Source organism: Chrysemys picta, chromosome 21 (genome assembly GCF_011386835.1).
Source record: "Chrysemys picta bellii isolate R12L10 chromosome 21, ASM1138683v2, whole genome shotgun sequence".
Taxonomy (NCBI): Eukaryota; Metazoa; Chordata; order Testudines; family Emydidae; genus Chrysemys; species Chrysemys picta.
The window spans coordinates 17,248,326-17,264,798 of record NC_088811.1 but is presented as its reverse complement, the minus strand read 5'-3'; the positions used below and the strand labels follow the sequence as shown (position 1 = coordinate 17,264,798).

Below are 16,473 nucleotides of genomic sequence, written 5' to 3'. Positions count from 1 at the left end.
GCTTGGCCGGCAGGTGGAGCGGGAGAAGCTGAAGACGCACGAGGACTCGGTGCGGCTGTCGGCGGAGAAGGGCCGGCTGGACCGTTCCCTCAACACGGTGGAGCAGGAGTTGGCAGAGGCTCAGCGACAGATCCAGCTGCTCGAGGTCAGCCGTCAAACCCTCCCCATTGAGTGCTCTGTCCTGAGCAGCCGGGGTGCGGGGCAGCTTTCCAAAGAGCTAGGCACAGTCCTGGTTCCTGCTGACCCCTGGGGGTGGAAACACCCCGCGGGTCTGCTCGCAGCTTCCGTCACGCGCTGCCGTGGCTGTTAGGACGTAGCCAAGAGCCAGGGGGTGCAGAGCTCTGCATTATGCTGCTGGGTCAGAGTGCTGTCGACAGGGCCTCTTCATAGGCTCCCTTGCCTATGAAAAAACATTGGGTGAGGGGGAGGAGGGGACAGAACAGTAGGTGGGAGATGAAAGGGGGTGGGAGTTGGGGGGAAGAGACACAGATGGTGGAGACGTGGGTCTGAGAGGGGTCAATCTACAAGGCGGGTGTGAAGGACGGCTAGGGTGGACTAGCCCCAGAGCCGAGCGGGGTGGACGTGACGGCATCTCTCCCCAGTAGACTGGTGTAGCCCAGGGGGTGTGAAACAAGGGGGGAAGGTGGTTTGGGAGTTAAAGCCCCGGGCGGAGCGTAGGTCAGGAGATCCGGGCTCGCTCACTCCGCTTGGCCCCTGGGACGCCGTGTGAGCTGGGGCCTGGCGCTTCCCCGCTCTGTGCCTCCGTAGGAACACGGGGATGGGGATAGCGCCGTGTGTCGTGTGACGCTGGGTTCCGGAGGGAAGGTGCTGTGGAAGTGCAACTACTCAGAAGTTTAGGGGGGACCCAGCCTCGACTTGGCAGCGGCATTGAAGGGTTAATACTCCCTCTAGTGCGATGGATAGTGGGGAGCCGGGGAGGTGGAAGAGCAGTGCTGTGCTGATTGACAGCCAGTGACCTGCCCCTGCTGCCAAACTCCTCCCAGCTACCCCCCACCCCCTTCCTTCAGCTCTAGCCAGGCGCGTCCCAAGGCCACCCTCCTTCCACAGCCTCTCCCTACATGGGCTGAGACCCATAACCAAGTTACACACCTGCGCCCTCCTCCCAGCGCCGGCCCGGGGTGCTGAACACTTCCAGACTCCCAGAATGCCCTGCTGCCACCAGAGGCGCTGGGCATGGCTGCACTGAGCGGATACAAGGCCCCCAGGGGCCCTGCAGCTGTATCCGTGCCCAGGGCCTGAGCCAAAGCTCATCGTGGTCGATTGAAAGACGCCCATTGATCAGACCCACGTGCAACCTGTCACCTGGAATCCTTGGCTCTCCTGGGAGGGGGGAGCCTCGCTCACCTCTCCCCCTCCCCTAGCTCCGATGACCTTTGAACCCTGGCGCTCACTGGTGTGCTTACTGCCTTCTCTCTTTTGGTCGGGCGGCTGGTCCCTGCAGGAGAACCTAAGCATGGTTAGAAGGACGCTAACGTGTTCCTGGGTGAGTCACGCCTCTGGCTCAGTGCTTGTAGTTAGTCCTGTGCGCCCGAGCCTTTCACCCAGCCCCTCCCGTACCACGCGCCCCCTCTTAACAGAGAGCCAATCTACAGCAGGCCAGGGCTTGGCTGTAATACGAGTAACAATAATGCAATCAGGATCCTGTCATGCTAGGCCCCATACAGGAGACCGCCTTGCCAGGTGACCATCTGTATGGACAGAGGGTGGGAGGGGAAACTGAGGCACAGAGCAGTGAAGTATCTTGCCCAAGGTTACACAGCATTTCAATGGCGGAGCCGAGAATAGGGTAGAAGCAGCCACGGTTTGAAGACGCACTGGGGATCGAACCGGGGCCCTTCATGCACTGCTACAGCTTGTGCGAAAGCCCCAAGACTCCTTAGCGCAGGGGCGGGCAAACTTTTTGGCCTGAGGGCCGCATCGGGTTTTGTAAGTTGTATGGAGGGCCAGTTAGGGGAGGGGGTTGTGTCCCAGCCCCCACCTCCCATCTCCTGCCCCCCCAAGCCCCCTGGGACTCCTGTCCTATCCATACAACCCTGCTCCCTGTCCCCTGACTGCCCCAGGACCCCTGCAGCCCCATCCAACCCCACCATCCTTCCTGACTGCCCCCCGGGACTCCTGCCCCATTCAACCACCCCTTCTCCCTGTCCCCTGCCTGCCCCTGGAACCCCTGCTCCTGACTGCCCCCTGCCACCCCATTCAACCCCCCGCTCCTTCCTGACTGCCCCTTGGGACCCCTGCCCCCATTCAACCCCGTTCCCCCCGACCACCCCAACCGCTATCCACACCCCCGCCCCCTGACTACCACCCCAAACTCCCCTGCCCTCTTTCCAACGCCCCCACTCCCTGCCCCTTTACCGCGCTGCCTGGAGCACCGGGCCACCGCACAGCACAGAGACCAGGTCAGGCCGGGCTCTGCAGCTGCGCTGCCCCAGGCGCTCGCCCCGCCACCCAGAGCATTGCGCCGGCGGCGGAGTGAGCGACCTGAGGCTGCGGGCGAGGGGGAACAGCAGTGGAGGGGCCAGGGCAGGGCCGGCTCCAGGCACCAGACAAGGAAGCACGTGCGTGGGGTGGCACATTCTAAGGGGCGGCATTCCGGTCAGTCTTTGGGTGGCACAATCCGGCCGCCCTTTTTTTTTTTTGCTTAGGGTGCCAAAAACGCTAGAGCCAGCCCTGGGCCGGGGCTAGCCTCCCGGGCCAGGAGCTTGGAGGCCGGGCAGGACGGTCTGGCCCGTGGGCCATAGTTTGCCCACCTCTGCCTTAGCTGGTGGGTTACACAAACAGCAACTGAGACAAGAAGCTGCGGGGGTTGTTTGTGACGTGCAGCTCTGGGGACTTCGGCTTCTGAGGCTGCGCTGTGGTTCCTGTTCTAGTCCTGCTGAGCCCTAAGGGAGTTTTTGTCCCATGTTTTTGGGTGTAAGGGGGGGGTGCGGGCAGGAGCAGGTGGTTATGAAATGGAGCTGGAGGGAGACCCATGCAGTCGATGGCCTGTGTGAGCACATAAAGTCCCGGGGCCTTGTCTACACTACAGCACTTGCTCCATCACCACTCAGCTGTGAAGCTGTCTGTGGCCCAGCTGTGTTAAGCCCCAACTGGTCAGCAAACATCTTCCAGTTGGGAGCCGGTAAGAAAGTGTGAAAAGGGTTTTCCTGCCCCACAATCTCTGTTTTCTAACTTTTTCCACGGGGGGTGGGGGGAGATCATTTCACAAAAGGGAGGGCGGCACGAGGACCCCAAACTCCCAACAGAAAAGGGCCACGTCTTGGTTTCCAAAACCCGAAACGAAGTGACGCTGGCTCAGTTTTGAAACAATTAGTTTTATTGTCCTGCTTGGAGCACTGAATCAACGCTGCCATTGGCCCGTGGAGAATTTTTGGTCTACATGTTTCTGCCAGGAAAATTTTTTTGGTCAAAAAATGGCCACCAGCTTGCATTAAAACATTCAGCAGGCAGGAAGGCGAAACGATGCTTGTGCGTGGGCGTGCGGAACCAGGGTTGAACCTGGGCGGGGCCTGGGGGCCTTAAAATAGCAGCCGTATAACACAGCAGCCGCACAACCAGCTTTGACGTTAGGGTTAAATTTGAAGCCAGTGCAGTGCTGAGATCCACCAGACCTAGTGGGGTGAGGATCCGTTGCATCCAAGGCTGCAGAGAAGCCTAGGGACTGTGCAGAGCGCGTTAGCCAATACTTGGAAGAACCCAGGCTGCAGCGAGACGAACCCGGCGAGGGTCACTGGTCAGATGCTGCTGCAGGGCCCTTGGAGCTGAAAAGGAGGCGCTAGCATACGAGGGAGTGTGGGCGGAGGTGACCCCCTCGCCAAGGTGGCTGGTGGCCCTTCTACTGACCTGAGTTCTGAGGGTGGCGCTTTGTCAACCACAGCGGCGTGGTAGGATGGATCCTCCATTTCCTTGGCAGTCCCTGGCGTCTCCAAGCAAGGGAGGACGCATGCAGGGGCTGGGCCGTGCTGGCTGCGAGATGGCGCCGGCTGCGTCATTGGGGAGCGGGAGGAAATGCGGCGGGTGGTGGCTAATGATGGCAGAGTGATGTGGTCACAAGGGGGTTGTCTGGGCAGATGGGGTGCAGGGGACTTTTTTTTGCATGGGGGGGAATACCAAGGTGGGATAAATCAGCCCTCAGAGGACTGACTAGACCAGCATGGCCCCTTGCCCGGGGAAGCCTGGATGTGTGACCCCCTCCTCTCCCTTGCTCAGGCTCAGGTAGCGGAGATGGAGCAGACCCAGTCCCAGAGCCTGGTGGAGACGGCCACCCGCCACCGGCAGGAGCTGCAGCTGGAGATCGAGCGGCTGCGCGGCTCCCAGCTGCAGGCGGAGCGCACGCTGGAGGCCAGGGAGCGCGCGCACAGGCAGCGCGTCAAGGGGCTGGAGGAGCAGGTGAGCTGCTGGACATCGACTAGCCGCGCGATCCCCTGCCGCCAGGGTCCCTACAGCGCCCCCTGCTGGGAGAGGCTGGGACTGGAGCAGCTGTAAGTTCCACAGCTCCCGTGCTCCCGGCTTCCTTTGCCGATCCGGGGAAATAGCCCCGAAATGCTGCTGCACCCTCTGGCTCTGCCACGGCTTCGGGGGACCCCTGTGCAGCCAAAGTGCTGACTGGATCCCCCCCCCCCTTTTTTTTAATCCTCTCCTTCACAGATCTCCACGCTGAAGGATCAGCTGCAGCAGGAGTTGCGGCGGTGCCAGACCCATTACTCTCACTCCTCCCTCCTCTCGGGGAACTAGGCTCCCTCCCTCTCCCTACCGCCACTGTGACCAAGGAGCCTTCAGTCCTAAGCACCCTCCGGCTTGATGCTCCAGCCCTGTGGCAGGGACATTGGGTTTGTATAGAGGGGCGATGCCCCTGCCATCACCCTCCCCATAGGGCCCTGTGGATTCCCTGAGTGCCCAGCCCTTTACAAAAGACCAGCACGCGCCCACGTTCCCCTGAGTGTGCGTCAAGTCGGGTTGACAGGGAATCGGGGAGCGTCTCAGCGCTGCTACTTGGCCTTCTCCACGAGTGTATCGTTGCGGATACGCTACGAATGGAAACTAATCAGTGACAACGGGCAGCCTGGCTCTGATTTTTCAGCCACGCTGAGCACCCCCCCGCTCAAAGCACAGTCCATTGGCGCTGGGGGTGCCCAGCGCCGGGCAATCAGGCCCCGGGTGGCTTTACTCAGAAGCCACCTTCAATCCTTTTGTAGCATCTTTCCAACGGCGGGCGAATTGTTACACTGGATAGCAGCCACCTTCCTTTTGAAGCGGGGATAGAAGGTAACAGTGGCTAGTCTTCAGAGCAGGGGAGTGAGGACTCCTGGGTTCTATTCCTGACGCTGATGCATCGTATGATTGCCTCACTCTGTGCCTCAGTTTCCCCCTCTAATTCAAGGCTAATAATACTGACCTCATAGAGGAATTCTGAGGCTTAACTAATTACCATGATGCGCTTTGAGATCCTCCGCTGGAAAGTGCTCTGGAGTGGGGTTATTCGTAAGCAATATTATTAAGTTTAATAGAAACAGTGGCTTCTTTGTCCAGAGGGTCATGCTGGGGGCTAACATTTAAAATGCAGCGCTGAAGAGGGGAGTGCATTCACAGGCCGACGACTGAATGCCCCTGGGTGACTGGAGTCCGAACATGGGCTCAGGCACCAGTGAAATGGGTTTGCTGATCTGTGTCATCCCACGGCTATTTCATTAACCCTGAAAGGCCCCTTTAAGCAAAAATATATTTTGGGGGTAGGTGGGGACCAAAAAAAAAAAAAAAATCTACAACCATCCTCAACTAGGTCCTGCAAAACCAGTGTTTGCCTTCCCAGCAAGGACACTTCTGCCATTCCATTTTTTTTAAAAACAGCACTTTCCTAAGCGTAAGATGCTAATGGAGGAGAATGTATATTTGATACCTGTCATTTTCTACTGCAGTTTTTACTAGGGGTTTGGAAACTTTTCAAGACTTTGTCCTAACTCTTCGTATGAAACCTGCTTCTGCAGCTCTGGTTTAGCCAGTGTGTTGCCCAGAAAACCCAGAACCTTTTGTAGAAAATGGGAAGATGTGTTTTATCAAGGATTTGAGTTGGGTGCTCTGCTCTATGCTGGCCCTCCCTGTTGGTTTCCCTTCGAGCAGAGACGGGTCAGTTTCACAGAATGCTAGTCTAAGCAGCTGTTGATTTTTGAATGTTTGCTCCTCCTTTCCAGTAGCCAGCAGCCTCATGCCCTGCATGGGCATGTTGGCTGAGAACGTGCCCCTAGTGTCGCTGTATGTCCAATACCATCTCAGGGCCCCCGCTCCTCCTAGCGTCCTGTTCACACCCAGTGCCTACACTGGGACGACTGTGTAGTAAGCAATATGTGCTCTAAGTACACCCTGAGCCCCTTGCTGCTTCCTGAAACCAGTAGGTGAACAAACTCCACCCTCAGAGCTAGAGTCATTCTTTGTGCCTGCCAAAGCCTAGTTTATTGCACCGCTAGTTATCAGGGAGGGGAAAGCTGAAGGGCCCTGAAACCCAGAAGAGCCAAGATAACTGGGTTAGGGGACAAACTGAACCTGAAGAAGTTCCTTTTCCACCATAGCAACGAGTTGAGCATTAGTGTCCCTTAGAGTTAGCAGCAGACTCTGTACTTGATCCAGCCTTGGCCTTTGTGTCTCGTTAAAGAGCCACTGCCCACTTGAGCACTGATGGCTGAAAAGTTTTAACTTATTACAGGTAACACCAAGCTCATCAGAATTTATTTTACTCTTAGTTTGGTTTGTGCATTTGACAGCACTGTGTGTTTAGTCAGTTTCATTGTGGCGGTTGTTTTACGGGGGGTTTTAAGATCGGAAAGTGTGATTGTTAAACGTCAGGCCTGTGAACCAGGGGCAGCACCTGAAACATCATCACTCAGGTTTTCGAAACTGAGCCGATTCCAGCTTGTCCCAGACCCAAATCCTCCTCCAGTGGCCCTTGGCTCTGCCAGTTCGGTTGATGAGCAGCACTGTCTAGGCTAATGACAGTAGCATCTCTTCAGCCTTCTCCGGTTGTGTGTCAAATGAGAGAATCGGCTGCGGAAGGGCAGCCGTAAAATTAGAGCAGGAGAAGGAAATGCACCTAGTGGAGGTGGCATTTGCAGGGAACTTTTCTCTAATACCCACTGGCCTGGCTTTCTTGGTAAGGTAACTAGAAAGGCACCGAGAGGGCTGGGAAGAAACTCTGCATCAGGCGGCATGTTCTGATCTTAGCCCCCAGCACTAGTGTAACGTAACCCCCACTAGCACAGAGTTCTGCAGCCCCGCTAGACAGTGCAGTTGGAAAGGAGGAAGCCAAATTAACTCCATGGGCAGAAGTGAGGCTAGCTCACTCAGCCATAGCATAAGCTGTTTACTTAGAAAGCCTGGCCAAGCGCTAGGTTAGCTGGGGCCCACGAACGCTGGCTACTTGAGAATGGGGCAACTGGGCTCTGTTCACTGGATTAAAGTACAGTTCTGCTCCTAGCAGAGCCGCTCAGCTCAGCTGTGCTCCATTCACAAGTCAGCTGCCCTCACTTTTGCTCGAGGCTTTGAGTCAACCTGGGCCCTTTCCCTCGCCTGCATCAGCACTAATGATTCGGCAGGACCCCCCACCCGTGTCTGGCTGTGCTCACTGACGCAGGTGTAACTGATTGGAATTCAGCAAACGGCTCTGACACAGCCCAAGGAAGCCAGACTGCAGCTGTCTCTTTCGCACTGTATTAGCCCTGCAGGAGCCAACACTTAATAAAAAAACACACACACTAAAAAGCAGCAGCTGTTACTCTTCATGAGATCAGGCCCCTTTTAAAGCACACTTTCAGGCTGTAGGTTTTTTAGTCCTTTCACGCCTAGAAACATTCCTCTCCCAGCTGGTCTGTGACACTAAATTGAAAAGGCAGAGGCTGACTGCCTACAGCAGCAGCAGCGCGATGAGGGCGTTAGTGAAATCCTGGTTCTTTAGCACAAGATTTTTCTACAGGTGGGTGGATGGGTTTGTTTTTAAAGTGATCAAGTTTTCTACTAGAAATTCTTACTTTTCTTTCGTTCTCACTTGTGTAACAATCATGCCAGGAAGAGTTTATTTTTTTTTTTAATAGATTCTATTGGTACTTTTTTGATGAATTTGGACATTGGGGGAGGAAAAAGGAGAGCTTGCCCCACACTTGGTTGGTGCTGCGGGGGAATGTCAGACTGTGTCTAGCTCACCTTGCATTTGAAATCCCTGGTGGTCACTTCCCTCTAAGCTGAGGCAATGGAAAGCCCAACCAGGGAACTCTGTGTCTCTGGGTCAGAGTTTTAAACATTTCCAAAGTTTGTATAAATGTTTTACAGAGGGATTTTCAAAAAAAATAAAAATCACACTACAGACAGGACATTGCTTCAGCCTGTCTCCCCGCCTTTGCTGTCAGGGAGCGGCACCTGGTCCAGAGTTGCATTAAACAGGAAGAAAAAAAGTGTGCCAACGGAGTGTGTGTGATTTCATTTTCTCCTGTAAGAGGTTGCTGCCATTGGAATAGAATTATAGGGCTGGTGGGTAACTCAAGAGCCAAACCTGGGCCTTACCCGGCAGCACATTACTATTTGATTCATGTTCATAAATTATAAAGCCAGGAAGGACCTCCTGACTTAATTTGTGATGGAGTGAACATGAGTGCCTAGTTTCACTGCTGTCATCCAGATCCCCTCAGGCCAGTGGTGAAACTGACAAGGATGGTCACTTTCAGGTTATGTCACCACTTGGAGCTGGAGGATCTGGCTCCAGGAGACATACCGGCACTAGCTCTGATCCAGCGAGCATGCTAAAAATAGCAGTGTACCCACAGGGGTGGGAGGGGATAGCTGCCCTGAATACAATCCAGCTGGGACCATAGATACATAGGGGGGCAGCTAGGCTAGCCTGCTGCTCCACTTCCATTTTTAGCATGTTCCTCCTGCCGCTGCTGGGGAAAGCTCGAGCCAAGAGCTTGAAGCTAATGCTTCCTCCAGCGCTGTCTCAGTACGGGGGGAGGTTCTCTAGGCTGGCAAGGAGGGAGTGTGGTCCGAGCCCAGGGACAAGCCTCCGCTGCTTAATCACAGCTCCTGCTTGGCCGTCCAGAGATTGACGCATCCAGCAGAACCTCCGAATGGTTCAGAACTCAGAACAAAGCCGAGTTTAGGCTCCAGCTCCAGCAGCCGACACTCCACGCCAGGTTTCAGCAGCAGCTGGGCCCTTCCCAGCCAGAGAAGGGGTGTGTGAAAGTGGCCTGGACCCCAGCATTGGACACAGAGCAGGAGCAGCTTAGGGTGACCAGATGAGAGGAAGAAAATATCGGGACACATGGGGGTCCCCCAGCGGAGCAAAAAAAAAAAAAAACTGAGTGCTGCCGGCGGAGCGAAATATCGGGACAAACACCTAAATATGGGGATGGTCCAAATTTTATCGGGATGGCTGGTCACCCTAATCACAGCCGCCTTGGGCTGGAAGCCCCGGGGTCTTGCTGTAAGTGGCTGCCCCATGCGTGGGGGTGAAGGGGTGGGGACAGGCAGCCTAGATGTGCCTACCTTTGAGATGCAATACAGACACAGGATTTGCTTTTCTGTGTGTCCCTGCTGCTGCCTGATTGGTTACTTCCAGTTTCACGTGGTGTCCGGTTGACCGGCCAGTCTGTAACGCTGGAGTTCGTATCTCTGAGGTGCTACTGGAGTTAAACTGAACGGCTGGAAGAGGAAAGGGGGAGCTGCAGCAGAAGGCACTGACCAGGACTCCGGCATTTGGCTCCGGGACAACGTTCACAGGATGCTCTTTGCTGGCGGGATTTTGCGGAAGCCGCGGTGGCGAAATGCGAAGTATTTTCATAGTAGAGCGGGTGGCGGGACGTCTGTGCTACGCTGCCCAGCCCTGGCTGTTCCTCCCCCAGCTCAAGCCGTGAGGCTCAGTGCAGCCAGCCGTGACCTTTTTGGGGTGTTTATTTTTTTAAAACATTCGTTTTGTACAAAAAAAAAAGGAATTATCCGTACAAAGCTACAGCGAATGCAAGCAAACCAGACCAGCCGAGGAGAATGCAGCGCTTCAGGGCCGCTCTAAGCCAGAGGTACTGGAAAATGGCCTGGCCCAATTCACCGCACACAGTCAGCGTCACATCTCCATCCATGGCCCCGTTTTTTTAACAAGCTATTTAGCGGTTGCTGCACTCAGCATGGCCATTTAGGAGCCTAAATCTCATTGACTGTCAATGGGATTTAGGTTCCTAAATCATTTACACATAGAAATGCTGAGCTCGGTAACCCTAAATACCTGGCTCGAAGGGCAGGAGGCGAGGGCACCCCCGGTTGGATCAGGTATGGAGCTGCAAGAGTGACAGATGCCTGGCTTGTTGATGCAGAGACGGCCAGTGATTTTTCAGTGGACCACAAAGCTCTCCTGCAGGTGCCACGGGTGAGCTAGCACCCGTCTGAGGAAGCGGAGAGATGAAGGAGCAAGCGCACGGGGAAAGAGTTAAACTCCACAGCTGAAAAGGGCTGACGTTGGCAAAGCACAGAGGGAGAGGGTACGAGTGGCCTCCATCCACCCACCTGTGCGGCATCTACCTCAAAAGAGTCATTATCTTTCTAGGGAAGGAACGGCCTGGACCAGGTGGGAGCAGGCACCAGCATCATCCCAGCTCAGCTGGCACTCTAGGGCCTGAGTTTCTGAAGGTTGGCTGCAGTGGGCGGATGTTATTTGCTCTGACCTCTCTAGCCCGTCATCTCCCCAGGGGGATCCCAAGTCCCTGCACCGAGAGAACGGGCGTCTCCCATCTCTGCAGCAGTACCCTGCCAGCTGTCAAAATACGCCCCGGGCTGCCTCCCGTGCAGCACAGCATACCCGCTGCGGCCCAGCTCAGACATCTTCAGCCGAGCCGCTGTTCCCCTCCCTGCGATCGCCGTGGGGCAGGTAACAAGCGGACGCTTGAGCCGAGGCGAATTGGGGCATACGCCAAGCTGCCGTTCAGCCCGTTGGCGCGTTCACAAGGCGACCGGGGCGTGAGGCAGAGCGGGGGTGGGACGCAGCAGGCAGAGCCCAGCTCCTGAAGCATTGTGGCAAGCTACAGAGTTGAACAAGCCCGGCACAACTTTGGGGCCAGACGGGGCCCCCCAAAATAGACCCTTGGGCCAGCACCCAGCACAAGCTTCAAACTGCACCCTGGTCCAAACGAAGGACTAAAGCAGCAGCCATCAAACCCACTGGGAAGTCGGAGGAGGAGGAAGGAGAGACAAGGGCAATGGTCTAAGAAAGCAGCAAAAAGGGTGGGTGGGAGAGACCAGAAATTCAGACAAGTCGTTACACTTGTTCTCTACGTATAAATTGAGCCAGCAGCCCGGCTGGGCTGGCCTGCGCCGGCTGAGTCCAATCAGACTGCACTGGCCCAGTCCAGCCCCTGCCGGTGACTCTTCCAATATAATAAAAAGTAATAAAAAAACCCCATAAAAATCCCTATATTATGTGCACAAAATGGACGTCTATGCTGTTTCATGCACCGTGTTTCCTTAGCACCATTGATTTCATGAGCACAATGACAATGTTATTCTACCGGGGCAGACGGAAGGTCGCTCCGGGGAGAGAACTTTCCTCTGGCTCGGCTTGGCCTGGCCTTGAGACAGCAGAGTCGGGGCCCGTGGGTCTGCTGTGGCATCCGCCGTCCAGCCTTAGCAGCCGCCGCAGCTTCTGGCGCAGGAGGTAGCCACGGTCTGGCAGAGGCCACTGGTTGCCAGCACGCCGCATTTGGAGAACTTGTCCCGGCACAGGTCAGCTGTGGAGGGGAGGCGAAGAACCATGAAGGAACAGGGCAGAGCTCGGGGGGGGGGATGGAGCACGAAGGTTCAGGGTTTTGTCAAAACTGAAAACCAGAATGCCAGAAAGTTTCTACAGCTGAAGATTTGTTTTTATCCCTGTCCCCTCCTCCCCCCCCACACCAGGGGATAAAATAAATCAGTTCCGGAGCAGCCGTGTCCAGGAGTTTAGCATCTTAGGGGCAGAGGGGTCGGCCTGTCCTAGGAGGGCAGAGCAAGGAGTTAGTGGTTGGACCCTCTCACCAGCCCCTCCTCTGTACTGACCGAGGAGCGATTCGCACCCACTGCCCAAGTGTAGGGTCCCCACTGTGTGTGAGCCAAATCTCTCCCTCCCCCCCCTTTTTGGAGAGTGCCATTCAGCCAGCCTCCCGCTGAAATGTCCCCTCCCAGGGTCCTCCAGAGACCAGGCCGCGTCCCGTCTCACGGGCCAATTCACGCCAGCGCGTCACTTCCTTACCTCGGAGCAGCTCCTCGTGGGCGCACACGGTACGGACACAGATTTCCTTGTTAATAACGTACACCCGGCGGAGGCTGAAAGGGAGAACAGAACGCACGGCCTGAGACACCCTGGTGGATGGAGTCGGGGAAGGGCTCTTCGTTCTCTGCCCGTGCTTGGGCCAAAGTGATCTGTATTTTCACTGTCAAATTGGGCCACGTTTTGGGGGGAATGAAATTCCGCAGACAAGGGCTCTTTTTAATCATTTGTGCAGGGGTGATGCAGTTGAAATGGGGGAGAACTCCTCCCCTCTAACACAAGCCACAGGGCCAGGGCTCTGGGGGGGCCCATGGGAAGGTGTTGGTGGCTCTCAGTTACCGCGTGGTGTTAGCCTATGTCCATATTAGCTCTGGCTGTCAAGGGAGGCTCAACTCCAGGTCTGCCCTATCTCCCCCCCGCCACACCCCTGTGTTACCATGAGTGGGTTGTGTGTGTGGCCACGGGGCGCGTGAATGGGGCCACTCACGCTGCAAGCTCCGGTTCACTGGCTAGTGAGGACAAGGGTCACAAGCCACTGCCCACGTGTAGTTCAAATTCACTACGTGCAAAGGGGCAGCCCCAAAACTCGGTTCGTCACACCGCGAACTCGGAGCAGCCCCGATGTAGGGTGACCAGACGGCAAGTGTGAAAAACCGGGGCGGGGATAGGGGGGTAATAGGAGCCTATATAAGAAAAAGACCCAAAAATGGGGACTGTCTCTATAAAACCGGGACAGCTGGTCACCCTACCCAGATGGAACTTCTTGTTTTCCTTTATTAAATGCAAAACTGGGCCGTCTTGGGGGCTGCTCCTGGGATGGCCTATGAAAAACCGGGGCCTGGCCCTCCAACCAGCCCTGCCTGCCGCTTACCTGTAGAAGCAGATCTCGTTCAGGCACTGCTTGCAGGGCTTGTGGACCGAGTAGAGCCTGGTGCAGGGATACTGCTCCTCCCGGCAATCTGCCCAACGAGAGAACATGCCCCGGGGACAGAGCACTAGCCCATTAAACCGGCCGCGGACATCAGCCAAACTCCAGAGCAGCTGCGCTTGCTCTGGCATTGGTGCCAATGGGGGAAGCGGAGAGGTAGGGATGGGTGTTTAACAGGGACCCACAATTTCATTTAAGAGCCCATGGTTAGCAAGCCGCCCATCTCCCTTAACCCTTTCCTGGAGAGCAGCCTCTCCTGCTTCTTCTGCACTGGCTGCACCGGCAGCATGAGCCCAACGGGAGTTCTGACCAGTCTGGGGCAGCGGAGGGCTGGGGGGAGATCGTCCGTGGGCCCAGTCACCATCTCAATGGGAGTGCCATGCCAGTGCTGACTTGGACCTCCAGGTTCCCCGAGTTAATGAAGTGCCCCACAAGCGGAGTGGAGCAGGAATGTCCTCTCTCTATTGCACCTTTCATCCTGTCAGATCCCGAACGACTGCACCCACGTGCCCGGGAATTGCTGTAAGGAGCAGTGAAATGCAGCCACCTCTGGGGCGGAACAGCACAACTGTTTAAATAGCCCCACAGCTTAGGGCAGAAAGTGAAGAACTTTATCTCCAATGAAAACTGGATTGGGGGGGAGGGACTTCAGGGAAGGAGAATTTAGTTACTGGAGCTGGACAGCTGAGTTAACGCCTTTCCTCTTGTGGCGAGTTCTTTAATGAGCACAGAGCCGCGGCCAGAACATCAGCTTTAACCGACACCTAATAGCACAATAGCGCCCCCTGCAGAATGCCGGGGCATTGGCCCGGCTGTCAGAGGGGACTGCCCCTCAACTGCATGAACGCCGGAGCCTTGCTTAGCTTGCAAACCCTGCTACTGGCACGGCTTTAGGGGGGGACGGGGGGGGGTGCGCCCGCAGCTAGTATCTCAGTGGTGAGAGGGCAGGTGCTGATACAGGGCTGCTCCCATGGGTGGGGCTTCACAGATAAAGCCCCTGCTGCGAAGAATGAACAAGCTAAAAGCCACATCTTGCAAGGGCCTTGAATTGCAGGGGCTGGAGGGTAGTCAGCACTTGGTAGAAGACAGACGGCTAACAGTTCCTGGAAAGCTGGCCTCCTTAGGCCGGGAGCAGGAGTTCTCCGCCTCCTTTAGTTCGGCCAGCTGGCAAGCGCCAGGAGTAGGTCCAATCTGGAAGGTGATCTCGATTTTCCCTTTGGGGAGGGAGGGGGGCGGAAGCAGGAAAAATGTGATTTCACGACACCGTGCCAGAGTGTTTAGCTTGGAGCAGAGCAGAGCGCCCCGGTCTCTGCACGCTTGGCAGGATCGCTAGCGCTGGCCTGCACCGTCCCTCCACCCCCTCCCTGCAATGCCGGGCGGTTAGCCAGCTGCACATGCAGCAGCCCCACACCACGTCACCGGGAGACGGCCGACTTCTAACCCCAACTGCTCTCAGTAACGTGTCCACCCCCAACAGCTCAATGCTCCCAGTGGCGGAGCCAGATGGGTCATTGGTGGCGGGCCGCAGAGCGAGCCTGCCCCACACTCACCCAGCAGCGTGGGCTCCTGTCCTGGGCCCGGCTCCCCATGCCGGGCGTTACAAGCTGGCGCATGGGGTTGCAGTGCCATACGGGTGGCATGATGGACAGGCGGCTGCGCCAACTTGGAGCGAGTGGCATTGCGATGTGGCGCATGGGGTCACAGCGCCATGGGACCCCGGGCACCATGTTGCAATGCCTGAGTGAGGAACTGGGTGCAGCCTGGCGGGACAGGAGTGGCCACTGCTGGGTGACTGCAGGGCCCCCAAAAGGCACCCCCATACACCTAGAGGCCACGAGGGGGGGGGGCTGTTGCTTCCCACCCTCATTAGCTCTGCCACTGAACGTTCCCCTTACGCGCACAGATCCGATTCCTAACCCAAAGGCAGAGCGGTAACCAGCTAGAGCCTGTGGGCAAGAGAAGGAAACTCCATGGGGCTTTGCAGACTCAGCTGGTTCGTGTCTAACTCTGGGGCAGGCACGGCAGACGGCATCGCAGGCAGAGTTTAGGGAGAAGGCGGAGGAGACTAGCCCCCCACTGCTCCCGAAGCTGAGCGCGACGGGGAGAGGGAGGAAGCAGGATTACGGAACAACTAAAGCGAAAGTCAAACAGGTGCCCTGGCGTGAAAGCCAGAGAAATGCTGCTAAATGTAACAAGGTTCGTTCGTAGCCTCCAGGGCTCCACCGGGCACCATGGCTCGGAAATCTATCCACGCGGGGGGAAATCAAGGGGGACTTTGTGCTTTCTCTGGGGTTTGAACATTTCCTCCCCACAGAGGAGGGGCTGCGCCGCGCAGGGTCTTTAAGCTACTCTCCGACATCAGTTAAAAAAACAAGTGTCACCGAGAGCATCCGCTGGAAGGGCCCGATCCTGCAATTCCGGGAGAAGCGCTGCTGGATTCATCAAAGCTAGAAATCCACCAGGCAGCTCCTGCCAGCTGGAGAGAGCCTACAACCCCCCCTCCCAGCTGGGGTGTCTCCTTCACCTTTCACCCCAGGTTGTCCTGCCTGCGTGCTCGGGGGTGGAGGGGGGAAAACCAGTGCCCTGACTCCTCTCTCAGCGCTCGAGTGAGCAGCTTTTTCCACCCCCTTTAAACTTTCCAGCCGTGCCTCCTGCAGGCCCTTCCTCCCGCTTAGAGCTGACTTCAGGCAGCTGCAGCTCCCAGGGGCACCCTACGGGTCAGAGACCAATGGGCTGCGGGTCTTACCAAGAGGTCCAGGTTCTGTGGGTTCGGTCTCGGGAAAATCTGGAGGGGAAAGACAATAGGTGGAGTTGAGAAAACAGCACCAGGCTGGGAATGGGCTGCAAACTGGTACAACTCATGCTCCTGTCTATAAGGTACATAAGGGCCCCCCGTTATTCCCGCCTCTGAGTGCTTCACCATCTTGGATATATTGATCCTCCCCACGCCCCGCCAGGCAGGGAGGGCCATTATCCCCATTGTGCAGATAGGGAACCGAGGCCCTGAGAAACCAAGTGACCTGCCCAGGGTCACACAGGTAGGCTGTGGCAGAGCACATGGGTCTGCCAAGTCCCAGGCCAGTGCACTAATCACTGGGCCATCCTCCCTCTCTGGGATAGGTGCTACTGTCCAGGAAAGCAACACACACACACACACACACACACACACACACACACACACACACACACACACACACACACAGAGTTTATCCTCTGTTCCACATTTAAACAGGGCGGATCGGCTCCTCGGCTAGTGTAC

At 56.5% G+C, this 16,473-nt stretch overlaps 2 protein-coding genes across 9 annotated transcripts in view; one reads left to right on the top strand and one right to left on the bottom strand.

Annotated features, from left to right (window-relative positions):
- Positions 1–8,459, top strand: part of CROCC (ciliary rootlet coiled-coil, rootletin) — an 81,493-nt gene extending 73,034 nt beyond the window's left edge. For 4 of the 7 annotated variants that reach the window (XM_042852972.2, XM_065575016.1, XM_065575015.1 and 1 more), the window contains exons 35-38: positions 14–145; positions 1,463–1,504; positions 4,231–4,502; positions 4,669–8,459. In XM_042852972.2, the coding sequence (XP_042708906.2) occupies positions 14–145; positions 1,463–1,504; positions 4,231–4,502; positions 4,669–4,681 (459 nt within the window). In that variant the 3' untranslated portion in view covers positions 4,682–8,459. The remainder of the gene's footprint in view (positions 1–13; positions 146–1,462; positions 1,505–4,230; positions 4,503–4,668) is intronic. The other 3 variants (XM_065575017.1, XM_065575018.1, XM_065575020.1) reach the window with 3 other exon arrangements.
- Positions 8,460–9,930: 1,471 nt separating this feature from the next.
- MFAP2 (microfibril associated protein 2) overlaps positions 9,931–16,473 on the bottom strand; it is a 28,219-nt gene continuing 21,676 nt past the window's right edge. For both annotated transcript variants that reach the window (XM_065575030.1, XM_065575031.1), the window contains exons 6-9: positions 15,961–15,999; positions 13,158–13,245; positions 12,269–12,342; positions 9,931–11,771 (exon numbers count right to left, since the gene is read on the bottom strand). In XM_065575030.1, the coding sequence (XP_065431102.1) occupies positions 11,668–11,771; positions 12,269–12,342; positions 13,158–13,245; positions 15,961–15,999 (305 nt within the window). In that variant the 3' untranslated portion in view covers positions 9,931–11,667. The remainder of the gene's footprint in view (positions 11,772–12,268; positions 12,343–13,157; positions 13,246–15,960; positions 16,000–16,473) is intronic.